The following is a 19859-nucleotide window of genomic DNA, read 5'->3' as shown; positions in this document are numbered from 1 at the left end:
AATCCTGAAACACCAATCAGAAAGGATATATGCACCACTATGTTCATAGCAGCACAATTTACAATAGCTAAGATTTGGAAACAGCCTAAGTGCCCATCAGCAGATGAGTGGATAAAAAAGCTGTGGTACATCTACACAATGGAATACTACACAGCTGTAAAACAGAAAGAATTCTTACCTTTTACAATACTATAGATGTATTTGGAGAGTATTATGCTAAGCAAAATAAGCCAGAGAAAGATAAGTATCACATGATCTCACTCATATGTGGAATCTAATGAACATAATAAACTGATGGATTAAATAGATCCAGAATTATGGAACAGTCTTATGAATTTCAGAGGGAATGCGGGGGTGGGCTTGGGAGGGGAATGATTAACTGGGGTACATATATGCATAATTCATGCACAGACAATAGAATGGTGAAGGCCTGGGAGGAGTTGGTACAGGGTGGATGGGGAAAAACACACAAACAAAGGCAACATTTGTAATACTTGCAACAATAAATATAAATTAATAAAATAGAAATAGATTTTAAAAATGAACATACTAAAAATGACAAATATACTAATTTGTTTTGTTACACAATATTATCAACATGTAAATTGTTACAGCAATAACCTAAAGTGAGATGAGAAGAAGAAATAAAAATCTAAAATATAAGAATTCTGTTGATGTTATGCTTTTATCACATTAAAATATGTTTTAGATATTTTAAGTAAGCCTCATGATAACCACAAAGGAAAATCTTTTAGGAATTACAAAAAAAATAACACGACAAAAAAGTCACAGCATACTGCTTATCAAAAGACATGTAAACAGAAAAAGACAGCTGGATAAAGAAAAGGAACAATTGATCTATAAAACAACCAGAAAACAATGAACAAAATGGCAATAGTAATTTATTACCCATCAATAATTACTTTAAATGTAAATTGATTAAATTCTCTAATAAAAAGACATATACTGGTTAAATATATTAAAAAAACACCACAATATCCAATAATATGTTGCTTACAAAAGAGTAACTTTAGCTTAAAGATACATATAGATGGAGTATGAAGGAATGGAAAAAGACAGTTCAAGCAAATGGGGACCTTAAAAAGCCAGAGTAGCTACACTTACATCAGACAAATAGATATTAACCTATAAATAGTAAGAAAGAAAAAAATCATATAAAAATAAAGGGTTTAATTTAACACTAAGATGTAATAATTATAAAGATTTATGTGCCCAATAGTGAAGCATCTAAAGATATAAAGCAAAATGTAACAGCACTAAAAGGAGAAATGAACAGTGATACAATAATAATTATAGACTTGAATACCACACTCTCAACATTGGATAGATCAACCAGATAAAGATTCAATGAGAAAACAGTGGATTTCAGCAACAGTAAATGGTCTAACAGACATATATAAAACATTCTATATAACAACAGCAGAATCCACATTCTCAAGTGCACAATTCACACATTCTAGGATAAACCATATGTTATAACACAAACAAGTTTTAGCAAAATCTAAAAGATTTAAATCATATCGAGTAACTTTTCTGAGAATAATGGAATAAAAATAGAAATAAATAACAAAAAACCTAGAAAATTTACAAACACATAGAAATTAAAACTCTTTTGAACAACCAATATATCAAAGAAAAAATTAAATGAGAAACAGAGAAGTTTCTTGAGAAAAATGAAAATGGAAACACAACATACCATAACTTATAAAATATAGCAAAAGCAGTTCTAAAAGGGAAGTTCATAGCAAAAAAAAAAAAAGCATTAAGAAATAAGATCTCAAATAAGTAATCTACCTCTACACCTGTAGGGAATAGAAAAACAATAACAAATTGTGCTGCAAGTGTACTGATGGCAGGAAATAATAAAAATAGAAAAGAAATAAATTAAATATAAAACAGGAAAAATAGAATAATCTAACAAAAGTAAGAGTTGGTTCTTTGAAAAGATAAACAAATTTGACAATCCTTTATCTAGATTAACCAATGAAAAAAGAAAGAGAACTCAAATCAACAAAATTATAAATGAAAAAGGAGACACTACTGACCACAGCAATGCAAAGTATCATAATTGCCTACTATGGACAAGTATACGCCAACAAATTTAAAAACCTAGAAGTAATGTGAAAATACCAAGACTGAATAAGAAAGAAATAGAAAAATTGAACATACCACTTACTCATAAGAAATTTGATTTAGTAATTTAAAAAAGTCTCCCAATGAAGAAAAGCCAGGACCAGATGGTTTCACTAGTGAATTTTACCAAGGATTTTAAAAAACATTAATGCACGTCCAAATAAAGTAAAACAAGAGGGAACACTCCCAAACTCATTTTATGAAGTCTGCATTACGCTGATAACAAAGCCAGAAAAGAATACTACCCTGATAAATTGAAATGCACAAATTTTCATGAAAATGCTAGCAAACTGAATTCAGCAGCACTTTAAAAAGGATAATTTATCATTACCAAATTGAATTTATCCCTGTAAGGCAAGGATGCTTCAATACCCTATATAATAAAGATGTAATATGCAAATGGTTGTTACACTGTGAAGGGTAATGACCGACTGCGTAATGACCAGATCATGGATCAGCAGGAGGGTGGGGCAGCGAGCTACAAGAGGGCAGTGAAGAGCTACAGGAGGGAGCAGGGCAGCAAGCTATGAGGGGGGCGGGGAGAGGGGGGAGGGGGGAGTTACAGGAGGGCAGGGAAGTGGGCGGAGAGCTACTGGAGGGCGGCAGTGAGCTACTGGCGAGCTACTGGCGCATGGATTCGTGCACAGGGCTAATAGTTTAAAAATAAATCAATCTGATTCATCGCATTATTAGGAAAAGAAAAATATAATCTCATCATCTCAACAGATACAGAAAAATAATTTGACAAGATTCAACATCTGTTCATGAAAAAAGCTATTAAAATTAGATGTATAAGTGACACACATCAACAAAAAAGGTCATATATGACAAGTCCACAGTTAACATCACACTCAATGATGAAAGGATAAAATGTTTCTCTAAAATGAGGAAAAAGACCGAGATGCTCACTTTCACCATTCCTATCCAACTTGTTACTGGAATTCCCAGCCAGAGCAATCAGACAAGAAAAAGTTATAAAAAACATCAAAATTGGAAATAAATAGTAGAGTTTTATGACTCTCTATATAGAAAACCCTAAAAGCTTCAGACACATACACACACACACAAAAAAAAACACCTGTAGATCTAATAAACAAATTCAGTAAAGTTGCAGGATACAAAATTAACATGCAAAAATCAGTAACATTTCTTTTTTTTTAATGTTATTGTTAGGAGTGTGACAAATGTCTCCTTGTCCCCCCACCCCCATTGCCTCCTTCCACCTGGTTCCTGACCCCAATCCAGACCTTCACCACCCTTTTGTCTGTGTCTATAGGTAATGCATATACGCATAGAAGATCTTTGGTTAATCTCTTCCCACCCCTTCCCCACTTTCCTCTAAGATTTGTCAGTCTGTTCCATGTTTCCATGTTTCTGGGTCTATTTTATTTATCAGTTTATTTTGTTCATTCAATTCCTTGTTCAGGTTATTTTGATTTTTAGATTCAATTGTTGATAGGTATTTATTGCCACCTTCCTCCTCCTCCTCCCCTTCTTCCTCCTCCTCCTCCTCCTCTTCTTCTTCTTTTTCTTCTTCAGCTTCAAGAATACCTTTCAGCCTTCCATGTAATACTGGTTTGGTGGTGATGAACTAGTTTAGCTTTTTCTTGTCTGTGAAGCTTTTTATCTGACCTTCAATTCTAAATGATAGCTTTGCTGGGTAGAGTATTCTTGGTTGTAGATCCTTGCTATTCATCACTTTGAATATTTGTTGCCACTCCCTTCTGGCCTGCAAAGTTTCTGTTGGAGAAATCAGCTGACAGCCATATGGACACTCCCTTCTAGGTAACTAACTGCTTTTCTCTTGCTGCTTTTAAGATTCTTCCTTTGTCTTTAGCCTTTGGCATTTTAATTATAATGTGTCTTGGTGTGGGCCTCTTTGGGTTCCTCTTGTTTGGATTTTTTGCACTTCCTCGACTTGTAAGACTATTTCTTTCACCAAGTAGGGGAAGTTTTCTTTTGTTATTTCTTCAAATAGGTATTCAACATCTTGCTTTCCTTCTTCTCCTTCTGGCACACCCATAATGTGAATGTTGGTATGTTGGAAATTGTCCCACAGGCTCCTTACACTCTCTTCATCTTTTTGGATTCTTTTTTCTTATTGCTCTACTGGCTGGGTGATTTTTGCTCCCTCATATTCCAAATTGTTGATTTGATTTTCAGAATCTTATATTCTACTGTGGAATCTCTGTAAATTATTTTTTTATTTCAGTTAGTGTATGCTTAATTTCTGACTAGTCCTTTTTCATGCCTTTGGTGTTCTCAATAAGGTTCTTGAAATTCTCACTAAGATCCTTGAAAGTCTCACTAAGTCCCTTGAATCTCTCATTAAGATTCTTGAGCAACCTTATAATCATTGTTTTGAACTCTGTATCTAGTAGCTTGTTTGCTTCCATTCCATTTAGTTCTTTTTCTGGAGATTTCTTCTGTTCTTTCATTTGTGACATGCTTGTTTGTTTTATTGTTTTTTGTTTTGTTTTTTTTGTCTCTGTATTTTGGTTCCTTCCCTGTGTTTTTATCTATGTATTAGGTAGAGCTGCTATGTCTCCTGGAATTGGTAGAGATACCTTGTGTAGTAGGTTCCTGTAAGGCCCAACCTCCCCAGTCACCTGAGCTGGGCACTCTAGGTGTGCTCCTGTGTAGGCTGTGTGCACTGTCTTGTTGTAGTTGAGCCTTAATTGCTGCGGGCCACACTGGGAGGAATTGAACCCCAGTCCAATTGAATGTGAGGACCAGCTGTGAGAATAATGGAAGAGATGCTGTGCAGGATACACCCCTATGGAGGAGGACTCACTTCAGTGGGGCTTTGGTGCTCACTGAGTCTGCCCCTTGAGTGTATCACTTTGGATGTGTAGAGTTTTAATCTGGTATAATCTGAATATGTCCACCAGGTGCACTGGCTCTGAGGCCTCCTGGGAGGTGCAAAACCAACCACTGCCTGGGGGCACCTGGCAGGAAGTACAGAGAAATCTGCAAATGGCTTCTATTTACATTGGGCTTGGAAGTGCCTAGGCGAAGCCAAGTTGTCTTGGGCCTCTTATTTATAGGTGTAGGGTACAATGATGCCAGCTGATGCTTTTTAAAGAGGGTTTTAGAAAGTCTGAAGCTTTAACATGGACAGGCCATTCATATGTCAAGGCCACTGCAAACAGCTTGGATGGGGCTGCAAATTGGATGGGGTAGGGTCTCGGAATCACCAGGGCAGAGCCAACAGTATGAGCCAAGCTGATGGAAACTCAGATATGGTTGCCAGTCAGCTATGCAATATGGGAGGTTCTAGCACAGGAACAATGATTCATGTGAACACCCTTGTCTGGGATAAATTCATGCCCTGATCTCAGACAGTCCAATTCTTCCCCAAATGTGCCAGGTTCCTTTCAAGCTGCCATCCCAGCATGGGAGCCTAGAGAAATCGAGTATGAGTAAGTCTGCATGCCAGCTCTTTAAGAGGAACTGCCTGAGTCTCCAGTAGCTTCTGTGTCACTCAGCCACAATTCCTGCTAGTTTTTACAGCCCCAACTTATGGGGGCTTTTCTTTCTAGCTTTGGATCCCAGGACTGGGGGAACAGTGTGGGACTGGGACCCCTTATTCCTCACCAGAGGCCTCCATAGCCACAATATTCCCATATGAGTGTGTCAGACCAGCCTGTTCTGCGCCTCCACTCCTACCAGTTTCGATGTGCTTTCTTCTTTTTTTTTTAAATAAATTTTATTGATTTTCTACAGAGAGGAAGGGAGGGGGATAGATAGCTAGAAACATCGATGAGAGAGAAACATTGATCAGCTGCCTCCTGCACACCTCCTACCGGGGATGTGCCCGCAACCAAGGTACATGCCCTTGACCGGAATTGAACCTGGGACCCTTGAGTCTGCAAGTCGACGCTCTATCCACTAAGCCAGACCAGTTAGGGCACTTTCTTCTTTAATTGTCTAGCTGTAGTACTTCCATCCAACCAGATTTCAGATGGTTCTGAATGATTACTGTTCTGTATTATAGTTGTAATTTTGATGTGGTTTTGAAAGGTTCAATCGAGTACTAGTGTTTACCTATTCTGCCATCCAGCAACATTTCTTTACGTTAACAATAAATTATTTGAAAAAGAAGTAAAGAAAATAATCCAATTTTAAATAGCATTAAAAACAACAAAATAATCAGGAATAAATTCATCTAGGAGGTAAAAAAATCTCTACTCTGAAAATTATAAGGCATTGATAAAAGAATTTGAAAAAGGCACAAGTAAATGGAACAGCATCCTGTGTTCATGGACTGGAAAAACTAATATTGTTAAAATGTCCATAAAACCCAGACCCATCTATAGATTCAATGCAATCCTTATCAAGATTCTCATTGCATTTTTTAGTAAAGTAGAAAATAATCCTAAAATTTGTATGGAACCATAAAAGACTCTAAATAGCCAAAGTAATCCTGAGAAGGACCAAAGCATGGGACATCACAATTCCTATTTTCAAGCTATAGTAATCAAACAGTAAGGTACTGGCATAAAAAATAACTCTTATGCAAATATGCATAACCCATGAACACAGACAATAGTGTGGTAAAGACCGGGGCAGAGGGTGGAGGCAGGCTAGAAAGGGTCAATGGGGAAAAATGGGACATATGTAATACTTTCAACAATAAAGATTAGAAAAAAGATGCATAATCCAACAGAACAAAATCAAGATCTCAGAAATATACCAGTGCATTTACTATAAACTAATATTTGATAAGGAAGCCAAGAAAACTCAATGGAGAAAGTATTTTCTCTTAAAAAAACAGTGCTGGGAAAATTGGATATTTGCATACAAAAAAAATGAAACTAGACCTCTATCTTAACCCATTCACAAAAATTAACTCAAAATAGATTACAGACTTAAATGTAAGACTGGAAATCATAAAACTTCTCAAAGAAGTCATAGGAAAAATCTCCATGGGTCTTAGCAATGATATTTTTGCATGTGACTCTTAAAACACAAGCAAGAAAGAAAGTAAACAGCAATATATGTGGGACAACATCAAACTAAAAAAACTCTGCACAGAAATAAAAAAGATCAACAAAATGTAAAGACAACTTAAGGAATGGGAAAATATTTGAAAGCCATGTGTCTAATTAGGAATTAATATCCAAAATATATAAAGGACTAATAGATACATGAAAATGTGCTCAACATCACTAATCAAAAAAGGAAAATGCAAATCAAAACCACAGTGGTGGGTGGGAGGTAATCAACCAAAGACCTTGTATGCATGTATGCATAACCCATGGACACAGACAATAGGGTGCTGAAGGCCTGGGGTTGGGGAGCGGGGGCGGGCTGGAGGAGGTCAATGGAGAAAAAAAGTGGAAATATGTAATAGTTTCAGCAATAAAGAATTATTTAAAAAACACAGTGGGATATCACCTTAATTTTGTTATGATAGCTATCATAAAATAATTAGAGATAAAAAGTGGTGACAGAATGTAGATAAAAGGCAACACTTGTGCATTGTTGGTGGGATTATAAATTGATGCAGCCACCATGGAAAACAGTATGGTGGTTCCACAAAATATTAAAAATAAAGCTATCACATGATCTAGCAATTCCACTTCTGGGAATAGATCCAAAGTCAATGAAAACACTTTGTCAAAGAGATATCTCTATCCCCGTAATCATAGCAGCATTATTTACAATAGCCAAGATATGGAAATGGCTTATGTCCATTCACTTAAGCTGTTTCCATATATTGGCTGTTGTAAATAATGCTGCTATAATTATATATGTATTAGAAAAACTACATAATGTATTTGTATATATGTAGTTTTTAGTATATATAGGGTGTTCTCAAAAATGTATACATATTTTTAAAATATTTTTATTGTTTTCAGAGAGGAAGGGAGAGGGAGAGAGAGAAACATCAATGATGAGAGAGAATCATTGATTGGCTGCCTCCTTGCACGCCCCCTACTGGGGATGGAGCCCGCAATCCAGGCATATGCCCTTGACCAGAATCAAACCTGTGACCCTTCAGTTCACAGGCCTACGCTCTATCCACTGAGCCAAGCCGGCTAGGGCTGTGTACATACTTTAAGGCTGATAACTCACTTAATTTTCACTCCTTTTCAGGTTTAGCTGATTTAAAATAATGAGTGAAGCCAGACTAAGCTTTGAACAGAGAAAATTTAGTGCCACTAGACTTTTTAAAATAAGGATACATAAAAGATAAGGTTGTGACAGTTGATGAATTAAGGATGCACAAATGCTGAATGAAATGATTCTTGATGTGTGCGATTCCATTGCTTCACATTATCAGCAGTGCCTGGACCAGAAAAGTCATCAGTTTAAAAACAGGCATTGACAAAAAAAAATTACTCATTTCTGTAGATTCTTTTAAATTTTGAAAATGAACTGTGTGTTAATAAACACTGAGTTTATAATCATTCAAATTATGTATATGTTATTTTGGGACACCCTGTATGTATCGGATAAATATTCAGCTCTGAAAAAGAAGGAAAACCTGGTATAGATGACAATATGAATGGACCTTAGGGGCATTATGCTAATTGAAATATATCAGACAGAGAAAGACAAATACCTACCATATTATCTCATTTATATGTGAAATGTAAAAAAAAAAATCTCATAGAAAAAGAGATCAGACTTGTGGGTACCAGTGTTTGGGGGGATTGGAGGAAGGTGTTCAAAAGGTACAAACTTTCAGTTATATAAGATAAATAAGTACTAGGAATGTAATGTACAATAGGATAACTATAGTTAACATTGCTATATGGTATATTTGAAAGTTAAGAGAGTAGCTCCAAGAGTTCTCACCACAAGAAGAAAAACACTGTTATTAACTAAAACACTGGATATTAACTAAACTTATTATGGCAACTTCACAATATAAGTAACTGAAATAATTATGGCTGTACAACTTAAGTTATACAGTGCTCTATGTCAATTATATCTTAATCTGAAAAAATATACAAAAATAATTACTGAAAAAAGAAAAAGATGTAATACTTTGTATTGATAAAATATAAAGAAATGCACAGAATTTCTCATTAGATACAGAAATATCATTTGACAAAAATAAATATCCTTTCACGAGAAAATCACTTAACATACCAGGAATAAAAGAGAACCTCCTCATCCTGACAAAGAGCATCTACAAAATCCAACAGGTGACATCATATTTAACGTTTTCCACCTAAGATCAACAGGAAGAAAAACATATCTTGTACCACTTCTATTCAACACTGTACTAGAGTTACTAGCAATTAGTCAATAAAAAGAAGTAAAATTTTACACAAGTAAAAGCTATCGTGCTTGTCATTGGAATTCCCTGTTGTCTACTATAAGTAATATACTAGTTTTCAGAATACAAGTTTGATATACAAAAATCAATGAGCAATTCAACAATTAAATTAGTATAGAAATTTCATTTAAAGTAGCATCAGAGTTATATACTTCAGAATAAATTTAACAGAATAAATGCAAGCATTATCTACTGAAAACTAGAACAAATTATTTAAAAATTAAAGAAGATATAATAAGTGAAAAGGCATACATGGATCAGAAGACTCAATATAATTAATATGGAAATAATCCCAAATTACTGTACAATGGAACATAATCTCTATAAATAGTCCAGGTGGCTTTCTTTTGCAGAAAGTGACAAGGTGATCCTAAAAGTCATATGTAAATGCAAGGTACCCAGAATAGACAAAATTAATTTGAAAAGAATTCGGTTGGAGGACTCACTTCCCAATTTCAAAACTTCTAACAAAGTTACAGTAATCAAAACAATGTTATATTAACATAAAAATACACATATATAAATAGATATGCAAATGGAAATATTATATACCCAGAAATAAACTCTTACATATGATCAATTGATTTTGAGAAGAATAGCAAGAGCATTCATTGGGGAATGTATAGTGTTTTCAACAAATAGTGCTGTGACACCTGGATATACATATGCAAAAGAATCAAAGTGATCTCCTCTCTCATTCCATATGCAAAAACTATATCAAAACAGATGAAAGGCCTACATACTAGTATAAGATACACAAATGTAAGATTGTTAGAAGAAAACATAAATGTCAGTCTTTGCTACTTTGCCTTAGATATTATTTTCTTTGCTACAACACTGAAAGCATAAGTGACAATAGGTGTATTGAACTTCCTAAAAATTAAAAACATTCATGTATAAACATTACCCTCAAGAAAGTGAAAAGACAGCATATGGAGTGGGAAACTATATTTTCAAATAATAAATATAACAAGGACTAATATAGAGAATATATAAAAAACTGAACACTTACAACTCAAAAAGAAAAAAAAAATTAAAAATGTACCAATTATCTGAATAAACATTTCTCCAAATGAAATATTCACATGGCTATTAAGCACAAGAAAAGAGGATTAACGTTGTTAGCTATCAGGGCAATGCAAATCAAAACCTCTATGAGATATTTCACACCTATGAGAGCAGCTATAATAAAAAATGACTGACATAAATATTGGTTCAGATGTGGAGAGACTAGATCCCTTATACATTAATATGGGAGTGTAAAGTGGTACAGGCACTTTAGAAAAAGTTTTGTCAGTTTCTCAAAATGTTAAGCATAGATTTGCAATATGAACTGGACATCCATTCCTAGATATATATCCTGAAGACGTGAAAACATAGGCCCATACAAAAATTTGTATGTGAATGTTCATAGCATTATTCACAATAGACAAATGTAGAAAAAATCCAATGTCCAGCAACTAATGGATGGCAATATACATAAAGAGTAATAAAATGAAGTGGTAACACTTACTATAACCTGGACAAATCTTGGAAACATTATGGTAACTGAAAGAAACCAGTTACAAAAGACCACAAGTTGTATAATTCCATTTGTAATAATATCTAAAATAACTAATTCTGCAGCAATAGAAAAAAAGATTAGTAATTGTTCTACTGCTGGGATGGGGGATTTGGTGTGCTAATGGGTACATGGTTCATTTATGAAGTGATTAAATATTCTAAAATTAGATTAGGGTGCTGCTTGAACATCTCCCTGAATATATTAAAAATATTTAATTATACACTTCTTCTTTTATTTATTGATTTGAGAGAGAGAGAGAAGAAACATCGATTTGTTGTTCCACTTATTAATGCATTTATTGGTTGATTCTTGTATGTGCCCTGACTGGGTATCAAATCTGCAACCTTGGCATATCAAGACATTCTAACAATCTGAGCTACCAGGCTAGGGCCAATTATACACTTCTAATATGTGAATTCTAAACTATGTGAATTTTATCACAATAAAGTTCTATAAAATTATACCTGCTAACTAAAGCCATTCAATACAGACTACTGTTACTTTTTTGAAGTTGAATATTTGCCTGATAATTATTAGTATTTTAACAGTCACTGAATGTTACTGACCTTCACTTTCCTCAGAGCAAAATATCCTTTATACTGGTTTAGCATGCCATGATGTTTAAAGTTTTTGCAACTATTAAACTTATATGTTGTTGTTTTTTTAATGCACCAAAACCCAGAAATACTGATGAAAGTTGGAAGGCACTATCAAAGCACTTTCACTAATAGGGATAAATCCATTGAACTTATAAAGTATCTTTTAAAAGAAGCTCAACCCTTGGCTGGTTTGGCTCAGTGGACAGAACATCAGCCTGGGAATCAAAGGGTCCTGGGTTCAATTCTGGTCAAGGACACATTAAAAAAAAAGAGAAAAAAAGCTCAAAGTGTTCTATTAACTCTTTTTTTTCTTAAAATATATTTTATTGATTTTTTACAGAGAGAAGGGAAGAGGGATAGAGAGTTAGAAACATCGATGGGAGAGAAACATCGATCAGCTGCCTCTTGCACACCCCCTACTGGGGATGTGCCCTCAACCAAGGTACATGCCCTTGACCGGAATCGAACCTGGGACCCTTGAGTCCGAAGGCCGAAGCTCTATCCACTGAGCCAAACCAGTTTCAGCTGTTCTATTAACTCTTAAATCTTTATGAAGTTCATGAAGGATGGGAATGCAGTTAATTATTAAGCCATAATGATAATTGCAACAAAAAATCTTGTAGCACTTATCTTCCAAAATGTTCCTATATCTTTACATAGATTCTTATCAATTATGAATCTTTAATAATTAAAAACTAATGATAGTGGACTAACAGCAATGGCATGAAAAGTGAATGGCACTTTGGAGACCAATAGGGCTGCAATATGTCCTCTAAGGAGTGAGGTTAGCCTGGAGAGTTTTTTAATGTAATTGGGCTATGGTATCCTGGTACAGCAACCTCCTAACAGTTTCCTTACTACAACTTTAACCTTATTATGATTCCCAAGGGGCTGCAAAACAGAGCTGATTTAAACTTGTTAGAATCCTTTAGTATTCCCTCAATTGTACTTATTCACCAAGATAGCTTGGAATTAGACTATCCTTCAGTACTAGGTTGAAGATACCAAGTGTAACAAAAAGAAGAGGCAAATATCTCTGTTACATATTCCCAGGGTCAGAAATGAAATAGAATTGTTTGCTTAGTTTCACAGCGAGAAAGCTGCCAAGATGGCCATACATTCTATTTTTCTAAGTCATGATGTTACAGTAATATAGCTTGGTAATGAGCTTCATTAAAATCTTGGAGAAAAACTAACATGGACTGAATGTTTGTGTCCCAGCTGAACTCACTGTTGAAACCTAATGTAATGGTATTTTGAGGTTGGGCTTTTAGGAGGTAGTTAATTCATAATAATGGAGCCCTCAAGAATGGGATTAGTGCTGTTACAAAAGAGACTTCCTTACTCCTACCTTATAAAGACACAGTGAGAAGACAGTCTTCTATGCATTAGGAAGCGGGATCTTACCAGACACAGAATCTGCCAGCACCTACCTAGCCTCCAAAACTGGGAGAAATAAATTTTTGTTGTTTAAGCCACCAGTCTATGGTATTTTTGTTATACTGTAGCAACCCAAATAGACTAAGATGCTAAACCTGATTTACTACACTTCCCCAGGCTGCCTTGTTTTCCCCAACCATCAACTAATTAAAAGAAGGGGGTGGTAATGATGCCCCAAGGGTTCTCTGCAAACAGTCTCTCCCATACTGTCCCAAGTCAAGTTGGAGGAGGTCTGGTATAATATAAAGAGAAATACATGGGATTTTAATCGATAGATGACGGTGAAGTTGATAGCTGATCTCCAGTCTTCTCTCAGCCAGCACTACAGCTGTTATTTCCCCAACTACAATGTGATATTGCAATATTTTACTTGAAATAGAATAATAGAATATAAAGGCCTAAACTAGCAATTTCATTAGCTTTCTAACTGTGAGGTTGTAAGTATAAGAAAATTTAAACCATGGAGCATGCAAGGAGTCTGGCACAGATTGTGCCATTTCTTGATACAGCATTCCTGAAAAGTAGGTGTTACTAACCATATTATACAAATGAGGAAACTGTCACAAGGAAGGTTATGTCACTTGCCCGAAATCACACAAGTAGAAAGTGGCAGAGCCTAGATTGAACCCAGGTATATTAGGCTCTAAGCCCATGCTCGAAATTATGTCAGACTGACTTTCTTTAAAAATATTACTCTTTAAAAATTAGCTAAGTTTTATTCCACTTAAAGTTATTTTATATAAATTAAATCCCTTTAAAAGTTCTTTTAGGAAAAAATAGAGACTATAAAAAGGTATAACTATAGGATAAATTGTCCTTAAGGGAACAGTCAGCTTATGAAAAATTAAAATTTTACTCTCAGACCTCCAAATACTCTAATGAATTTAACATTGTTAGGGTGTATGGTAAAGCAGGAAAAAAAAACATGATATATACCTGAGTTGTATCGTGGTTCTCACATGTACTGGATGTGTGATCCTGGACAAGTTATTGGAATGTGGATTAAGTATCTGTATGTCTAGATAGCCACAAGTGAGATCAGGTATATAAAGTAACTGATGATGCCTGTGTAAAACTTTCAACAATGCTAAATATATTGCTAATATTGTTATTAAAAACAAAACTGAAGGGATGAAAAAGTAAAAAAATAAAAGCAGGGAATGAAAGGGGTGTTGGGGAGGAACTTTATGGTATGATTCAATGTTAGTTTAAGCATGCTTTAGGAAAGAGCAAACACAGAAAAATCGGTAGACTCTCAATAAAAAAATGATGACTAATGATGATGATAGAGTCCTCATCTGTTAGGGCTAGGTGCCAGAGGGATAGTTCTCATACTCTAATATTGCTTTTCATTTTGAAGTAGAGTATTATAAAATGAAGGGAGTTAAGGTAAGTTTGTTTTTTATATTAATTGAGAATAGCCAGGAAGCATCTTAAATTCAGATAAAATTTAAATATTGTGTTTGAACAAATTAGAGTCTAGCTAGTAGCAAGGAAAAAAGGCAAATATTCATGCTCTGCAATTCAAATTCTCTGAAACAGATTTTTAAGAGATGATCTATGACTTTAAAGGGTGTTCTAAGAAAGGCTTATACCTCACTCTTGAGAATATTTGAAGCACATGTAGATAATTAAATATGTGGGAAAGTGAAGAAATGTAATTTATTTTTTCACAGGTAAAATTTGCTTTAATTTTTATTTTGAACATGCCTTATACACATTTTTTAAAAAGACTATGTGATTAATGTTCCACTTAATGTTTGAATAAAGCACTTCCTTTTAGAGAAAGGAGTTGGTTGAGTTACAGCAGGCTCTGACTTCCCAGCCATCATCACCTAGAGAAATGATTGACTTCCCTTGCAATGTACCCAGGGAAAGCACCACTCATCTAGTGACATCTCCTCACACTACAAGTAAAAATCATTATAGGAATAATCTATGTTCTAGGGGATGAATGTAGCCAATTTAGTCCTATTTTAGTGATGGCAAGTGAGTTGCTTCCCATAAGGCTACTATTTGCTGGTCAAATCATTTTAAATGTCAGGAGAAAGTTGCCATGTTATAAAAATTATTATATTCCACAAAGAAAAAACATAATTAAACATGACCAAAAAAGTGCAAGATTCTTCAAAGAGATGACCCCAAACCACCATTTTGAAGCAAAAAAATCTCAAATGACTTCAAAATTTGAGTTATGGGACCCAGGTCTCAAGTCTAACTGGATACCAACACAGCTTTTTATACCAAACAATGGTTTTTAAAACCTTTATATAACAAAGTTACACGTTACCTGGTAATTGTTTTGGTTTTGTGATAACCTCAATTGGTTTGATGATGCAAAATGTGAAGAAAAATTATTCCGTGGTGGATTTGTATTACTGTAAATTGTTGTAGATGCTGTATGTAATGAGGTCCGTGGTGTCAAATGGTAGTCTCTGTTTTGATATAGTACATTGTTTGACAAGTCTCTAATATTCACCATCTGTGAATTTGGCATATTTCTTCCTGGTCCTGGCAAAGCTGTACTTTGGTTCTCAGCTCGAAGGGAACTGCAACTTTCATAAAATCTTGAGTAGCTTGGTATCTGTGCTCCCATCAGTGCTAACTCTTCCTCTCTGGCATATTCATCATCAGCATCTCCAGTCTCCATTGCAATGGACAAACAAGTTCCTTCGGCTGAACTAGACTTCTGTGGAGGATTTCCTCCCAGAATTCTCTGGGGGTAATCACTAACTGCCAATGAAAATACTTCACGGATTTCTAAGTTTTGTGTTCTACAGTAAGGATCTCTAATAGGTGGCTTTTGCCCACATAAGTTATGTGATGTTAGACGCGTGTGTTCAGGCTTATATGGCCTTTGAGTTCCAACTGGTTCAATTTTGCAAGGTCGGTGGCAAGATGGCTTTTGAGGTACCATGATATCAGAGGCTTGCATTGAAGAGCTTCCGTAGTTTTTCTTTGTGTATACAGAGTTTCCAGCATTTAGCACACTTGTCTGTCTTGACAAAATAATCGTTTTTTCACCCAAGAGCAGAGAGGCATTTTTACAGTGTGCTACTTGTCTTTGAACAGGAATGTGCAGCTGAAACTCAGTACCATTTTCACTGGCCGTTTTCTGAATGGGGATTTTATGTGCTTCTGTAATTTGTGTATTTGTATATTTGGTTGTGCCTTGCCTACTTAATGAACTGGCTGGACTGTATATTCCAGTCACAATGACATCATTATTGGCAGATGACCAAGAAGACTGTTGGCTTGAGGGTTGAGAAATATTAACCACATTTCTTACTGTAATGTCTGGAGCTGCCAAAGAGGTACCAGGAATAGTTCCTGTTGTTGCTGCTCCTGATTCAGAATTTTTACTGCTCATTTTTCTTCTCTTATTGCCAACCCACGTCTGGAAAAATAAAAAAATTATGTTGTAGAAAAATTCTTAACAAAAAAAGACAAGATAACACGATTCCTATATGATAAATTGTATTTCATTTGTCAGAGAACCAAGGCCTATACATATTAAAGAAAAAAACAGAGAGAGATAATAAAATTAAAAATAACTAAAGTATAAGGTCAGAATGGTCAGGGACTTGTATTTAATAAATATCAAGGAACTTTGATAATGGAATTGTATTGTTGCTCCTGTCCTCAAAACCCAACCAATTAATTTATCCATAGCAAGAACCTTAAAAATGTTTAGATCCTTTGACCTAATAAATCCACTTTTGTGAATTTATCCTAAAAATAATCATAGATGTATATAAGTTTGTATGTATTGATGCTCATCATATGTTTCTTTATAATAATGAAAAATTAGAAGCATAGTTAAGGTAGTTAATGTCATTGGAAAATGCTTGTAATAGTGTTAAACAAATATATACTTGCAATTTTCAGGTTTAAGAATTTTTCTTCTATTAATATTTTATAACTTGGTTAATTTAATATTGCTAGATATTTAGGTTATTTTTAGAAATATTCACTATTATAAAACATACTACAACACACATCATTGTACATTCATCCTTGTGCTATTGGTCTGTTAGAATGTTATTCTAGAAAGAAACTTGTGCTTTTTGATATTTTCAAAGTACCCTGCCATGTATTTATAAGAGTTCTGCTTTCTCCACACCCTTACCAAGACTTTGCATTACCTTTTTGTGGTCCTTTGTACTCCAGGAGTTAATAAGAGGTATATAATTGCTGCTTTGGTTTAAATTTCTATGGTTATTATATTGCTTTGATAGAATAGCTTATCCATTTCCTTTACTTATTTTTATATTGGGTATTTGTTTTTTAATTGATTTATAGGAGCAATTTTCTACTAAAGGTAGCAACACTTTGTCATAAGTTGCAAATATTTTCCTGTTTGTCATTAATTTATGGTAATTATTTTCTTCTTTACATTTTTGTCTCCTTACCAAATTTTATGCTGTAAATATGTATTGCTTTTATAAACAGAAAATATATTATTAATAAAATAACACTAGTGATTAGCATTCAGGAATTGATTACAAAATATGTATTTTTATGTAAATAATGTATTATAATAATCTTAGTATTATTACATTGAATCATGATTCTTCTTAAAATGTGCAATAAGAAATATTTCATTTCATAATGTGATCAATAAACTCTATAATTATTTCAAAATGTACACCAGATTATAAACTACCAAAACAGATTAATCTATTAAGAATTCTTAAAAAATAAATAAGTGAGAACATTAAATGAACTAGCTTCACACAGACATGGTGCAGGGTAAATTTAATATTTGGTTAACTTTTGTGTGACCAAAAGTTTTAGAAGACCACAAAAATTACCCAATTTGCTATGCTCTTTATACTATAAACTATATTAATGTTGCTGCAATACTACAAATAAAAGCTATCATGTATTAAATACCCATCATATATTTTTATAGATATTATCTCCTTTGGTAGGTATTACTTTAAAATTGTGTAAGTGAAGAAATTGAGGTTTAGAAATGTTAAGTGACTTGTGGATACCTGCCACCAGAATTTAAAATCAATTTTCTTGATCTCAAAACATATTCTTCTTCCACTATGGTGAGAAATTCCTGAAATGGTCATCTCTGTTGGCCACTTTATACTTTTGTAATTAATATTTCTCTAATAAATAAAATGTTTCAGAAACTGAGATGGCTCCATTTTGCTTTATATGAGGCTGTGGAAATTTTAAATGAACTCTGATTTAGTTTTACTAAACCACAGAAGTGAGAATTATAAGCAGAGGGACAAATGAATATAAATGTCACAGAACGAAACAGGAGAAAAAATCTAGAAGGTTTTAAAGTATATACTCAAAAGAAATATCTAAAAAGAAGGTAAGGGAGGGTGAGGGTGAGGTGGAGAGATCAACCAAAGGACTTGTATGCATGCATATAAGCCTAACTAATGACACAGACAACAGAGAGGTGAGGGCATGAGTCGGGGGGATGGGGGAATAATGGGGGAATAAGGATACATATGTAACACCTTAATCAATAAAGAATTTTTTTTTTAAAAAGAAATGTTTTTGGATAAATGTAATTTTGATGTATGGTTCAAAAAGGTAAATTTTACAAATATTCCAAATAAATTATTGTGATATGGTTTTTCAAGTATGAAAAATAAGCAAAAGAATTATGAGGCATAATTTTCATAAACATATATAAGAATTACATTTAAAAATTATAAACATGAAACCGTAGTGAATTGGTAAAATGTGAACTCAAGAGCTACTACATTGGAAGGGCAGCTCGGCAATATTTCTGAGAAAAAAATAAATAAATAGCCTACCATGTTCTCATCACAATACCAGAATATCTACCCTATCACAGAAATTTAAAAGTGATCCCAGTACATTGATAATTTATGACTTACTTACATAAGGCAAATATTATTTACATAAATCCCTAGGTATTTATATTATCTACCCATCACAAAATAAAATTCAGTAGAATATCATGTGCATATGACACTCAGCTATCTAACCTCAGAAGGCAGACAACCTAGATGTAACAAGATCCATGTATTTTACTAAAACAATCCCTGACCTTAAAACCCACTTTATTTTGTTTTATATATAACTACAGGCTTGGTGCACTAATTCGTGCACAGGTGTGGTCCGGTCGGCCAGCCCCCAATCGGGGCGGGCCGACAGGGGGGAGGGGCTGCAGGCAGTTGGTGGACTGGCCCCATTCCCGATCGGGGTGGGGGGATGATCAAGGGGTGGGGTCAGCCAGGGGGAGGGGCTGCAGGTGGTTGGTTGGCCCCACCCCTTGGTTGAACTCTTGATTGAACTCCTGGTCAAGTGGACAATTTTCATATTAGCCTTTTATTATATAGGATTTAATAAACTTGGTATTCTAATCTATAATAAGTTAGAAATCACAAATATGAGGGGTCTTGGTGATTGAGTTTGCTTTTGGAGACCCTTTGTTAGCACCAAAACTAAGAATGTTTACGAAATACATATAGCTCACTAAAAAGGAGAAGGAAACACACACACATACACATACACGAGAATTGATGTGAGAAATCATTAGACTGGTGTTTTTTAGTAAAGGGGAAAGTCACTCCATATACCTTAGCATGTTGTGGGCATTATTATGTGAGCACGGTACAATAATTGATTTCCATAACGAAACTCTGAGTCAAAAAGTAAGGGTTTAATTATTTTCAATATTATCTACTGAAGTAAAGTAATAAAGTATGTATTAAAAATATTTCCACTTAAAATGTTAAAAATAAAGAAAATTCATTGTCTGAAGGTTCCAAATAGCTGAAAAAAATTTTCCTAAAAGTCATTCACT

The 19859-nt window shown here is 34.4% G+C and overlaps 1 protein-coding gene across 1 annotated transcript in view; it reads right to left on the bottom strand.

Annotated features, from left to right (window-relative positions):
* Positions 1–19859, bottom strand: part of HDX (highly divergent homeobox) — a gene marked incomplete at its 3' end in the record, with an annotated part of 159737 nt that overhangs the window by 104474 nt on the left and 35404 nt on the right. The window contains exon 3 of the mRNA XM_079765688.1: positions 15342–16448. Coding sequence (XP_079621814.1) covers positions 15342–16448 — 1107 coding nt within the window. The remainder of the gene's footprint in view (positions 1–15341; positions 16449–19859) is intronic.

This window comes from Cnephaeus nilssonii (genome assembly GCF_951640355.1).
Source record: "Cnephaeus nilssonii genome assembly, chromosome: X".
Taxonomy (NCBI): domain Eukaryota; kingdom Metazoa; phylum Chordata; class Mammalia; order Chiroptera; family Vespertilionidae; genus Cnephaeus; species Cnephaeus nilssonii.
Note: the sequence above shows the minus strand (reverse complement) of the source record. Positions and strands in the feature narration are given on the sequence as shown.